The sequence below is a fragment of the Nanorana parkeri genome, unplaced genomic scaffold, assembly GCF_000935625.1.
Source record: "Nanorana parkeri isolate BGI_ZX_2015 unplaced genomic scaffold, ASM93562v1 scaffold25, whole genome shotgun sequence".
NCBI classification, from domain to species: domain Eukaryota; kingdom Metazoa; phylum Chordata; class Amphibia; order Anura; family Dicroglossidae; genus Nanorana; species Nanorana parkeri.
Genome location: NW_017306293.1, coordinates 143,190 through 146,724, shown reverse-complemented (window position 1 = coordinate 146,724; position 3,535 = coordinate 143,190). Strand labels below are relative to the sequence as shown.

At 39.1% G+C, this 3,535-nt stretch overlaps 1 protein-coding gene across 2 annotated transcripts in view; it reads right to left on the bottom strand.

The window, feature by feature from the left end:
* Window positions 1-896: 896 nt before the first annotated feature.
* GANAB (glucosidase II alpha subunit) overlaps window positions 897-3,535 on the bottom strand; it is a 42,567-nt gene continuing 39,928 nt past the window's right edge. For both annotated transcript variants that reach the window (XM_018565417.1, XM_018565425.1), the window contains 2 exons: window positions 2,748-2,848; window positions 897-1,751 (listed from right to left, as the gene is read on the bottom strand). In XM_018565417.1, the coding sequence (XP_018420919.1) occupies window positions 1,642-1,751; window positions 2,748-2,848 (211 nt within the window). In that variant the 3' untranslated portion in view covers window positions 897-1,641. The remainder of the gene's footprint in view (window positions 1,752-2,747; window positions 2,849-3,535) is intronic.

Genomic DNA, 3,535 nt, shown 5'->3' with positions numbered 1-3,535 from the left:
GTAGAAAGCAGAACTACACCTTCCTACAGCAAAAGTGCCATCTTTGCCTCTATTTGGATTGCAGTTGCTATGGTGCTGCAGATGTGATCAGCTATGATACCAGCTATTTGAGGGCTTGCAAGTTCAGTTGAGAGCTGAAATAAGCACACTGGCAACCTTGAGAGTTGGCATGCCTTAAAAGTAATGGTTTTGGGAGACATTCAATTGGTGGGTAAAGTTCCTCTAAGACAAGAGGTGCCATTTTGAAGTGAAGTGAAAATGGCAGAGGACCCCCTTCCCTTGCCCTACTTTCAACAGCACTGGATGCCTAAGCGTTAGTGAAGGGAAGGAGAGTATGTGCTGCTGAAAAAGGTAAAAAAAAGTAATGTATGTAAAGCCAAAGCTCTTTTTTAGTAGCAATTCAAATTTGACTTTGGCTGAAATTCTTCCACCATCTAAAACAAAAACTTTACGCTATACACACACATCAAGTTAATTGGTTTCTTTTGCATGGGCAAAACACAAGTTCCCTTTAAAACGTTTTTTTTATTTTTGCGACGTGTGTATTACTCAAATGCTTTATGTAAAGATAAACAATTTGATTCATCTATGGGAATCAGTTTGAAGACTTGAAGGCAATCTACACTCTGACCTTCACTGTGTTTTAGGGCAAGCCTTCAAAGTGAAACAAAAAACACAAAAATCGGGAGAACTTTTCAAAACTGGAGCAGACAAAATCTGGAGCAGTTGCCCATGGCAAACAATCAGCGTCTGGCTTTTAAAGCCTAACTGAACAAACTGAAGAGAAAAGTGGTTACCATGAGTAACTGCTCCAGATTCTGGAATTTGTCTTCCATTAACATAAATGAATTGTTCTTGGACAATATGTATGCAACAAATATAAAATCATACACAAATCATTTTATAGTTTTATTTCTTATTTTATCAAAACATTTCCAATTAAATGAGCTATGGCTCCATTACCCCCAAAAAGAAGTTTCATAGAAAATCTTTACCACGTGACATATTAACTTTCCCCCAATCTTACACTAATTACCAGGCTGAGGGGGAGGGATGCAGACAGAAGCCTCCTAGATTGAGGGATCACATTATTGAGCTGTGTCTTGTCAGATACAAGTTAAGGAAAGAGGGTAAGTGCTTTTGGAGTTGCTGTCCAGATTTAAGCCATCTTCTACTGAATCCATTTTTCAACTTAAAATTACTCGCACATAATGGCTACAGCCCTGAGTTTGTCATATGTAGGTTTTTTAGACCTCTTGGAAGTTTGGTAATCCATTTCTCACATACGTTATTGAGAGAAATGGAGTCAGATGGGGGTGGGTATGGTGGACAGGCAAGATTGAATGGGGCCAACAACAGACTGCATTAAGAGGTAGTCCCAAGTGACACAGATACAAGGGACAGGTACAGTGCATGATTAATCTATGTACACATAATAAGTGCAGGCTGGCAATACCCAGAAAAACAGGCATAATCAGTCACACACACACACACACACACACACACACACACACACACATCCTCTGGTCTCTAGTCTCACATTTGGTCCAAGAATGATGTCCACCCACCAACCCCCTTACACCTGGGGAGAAAGTGTCTTTGCCTCCCCCCTCCCCCTCAAGACTTGGCGTGTTAGTGATGTTATCGCAGGGACATTGTGAAATCTGATGAAATATTCACTCCTGGTTTTCGTACAGTAATCACAAATGTCTGTGAATCATATTCAAACTCCAGCTGTGTTTCTGATCCATCTGCAAAGAAAATAAAAGCAAGCGTTTACAAAGATTTTATCTTGTAAGCTCAACCAAGATCATTTTAATAACTACAAGACATTCACATCAATTCTTCAAAGCAATAATGCATGTTGTACTTTTCATTATATTATGTTTTATTGGACTCAAATCACGTTTTTCATTCCAATTCAGGTAAAGTTTTATTGAAAGGATTTGCTGGATTTGACCCCATGCATCAAAAACATGCTCCCAAGTATATCACCACCTTCTGGCTGAGGAGTCTCCATCCTTCAGCAAAGTAAAGAGCCAATCTAAGTGGAGATAACTCTGTGAAGGTTCTCATTCATCCAGGTCATGGACGATCTGTAGAAAGTAAGTCAAGGCAACTGGACTTTCTTGAAGACGTTTCACTGGTCATCCAACCAGCTTTCATCCAACTCCAAATCCAATTCCATTCCGAATTGAGAAAGCTGGTTGGATGACCAGTGAAACGTCTTCACGAAAAATACAGCAAGTCCAGTTGCCTTGACTTATTTTCTACAGATATACAAGTGGAGATAAGCACTCAGGCGATAAAAACTAATTACTTATTATGAATCCAATGCAACATTTTAAAACCGAACTCTCTAGAACATTTTAAAACCGAACTCTCTAGAACAGGTAACCACAAATGATACAAACTATTAAATACGTTACATATAATACTGCTCTCACATTCAAAGGCCACAGACTAACTGATGTGCCGATTTAATAGATTGTGGACATTTTTAGTTAATGTACAGAGGTGTCCTGCTGCTTCAAAGAGACTCCGTGGGGGTCTGAATCTGGTTCTCTATGCACTTCAGAAACTGCCATTTGAACCCATTCAAGATAATTATAGCTCTACTCTCACCGACAAGGTGGCTTTGAGGTGAGTGTTTGAACTGATCGTCCTATGTACACACAAAAATGAGATCACCAGAATAAAAAATAATGAGAAACAAGAAAATAAATCCCTATAAATGTGCTTCTTACCTGGCAAACGAAGGCTGATGGTGTTGGGCTTTGCTGCTCCAATGATTATAACTTTCTCTAGCCAGGCAGCAGTCTCAAACTTTCCATGAAGATCCAATGCGCTGATTAAAAGAAACATTTTGTTATTTTCTACTTTAAAAAAAAACAGGAAATAAAATTTCTGTTTTACTTGAAGTTCACCCACATTTTTCACCCTGTTGAAAATCATTCTGGGCCTTATTTACCAAAACGGCTAAAAGAAAGCCTGCTGCCACCTGTAATTTTTCCAGAAATGCTGCAGAGCTCTATCTGATGCATTGTACAGCCTGCCCCTCCCTCCATTCCCTAGGCCAGTGCTCCCCAACCTTTTTATCGCCGCGGACCGGTCAACGTTTGATAATTTTACCGCGGCCCGCTGAGTGGGGGACGTTGATTATTTATATTTTAGATTGTTTTGATTTAAGAATTTTAATTTAATTGTATTTAAACATGCCTTCAAAATAAAATAGTTACACCAAAAAATGAAAGCGTTGGAATTCTTCACCTATTCCACCACCGAAAAACTGGGCGAGATTACGTTAAAATGTGTGACCATGTCACTGGTCACACATTCTAACGTAGTCTCAAACTTTGATAGATCACATGCCTACCTGTAATCATTTAATCAGAGAAATAGATTATAATAGGGAACATTACAGTGTAATATTCCCCATTATAATCCACTTGTCTAATTACAAGAAAAAGCATGAAATAGCTGTACACAACTACTATCCCCCCCGCCACATATCTATGACCCCTTTACAACCCCC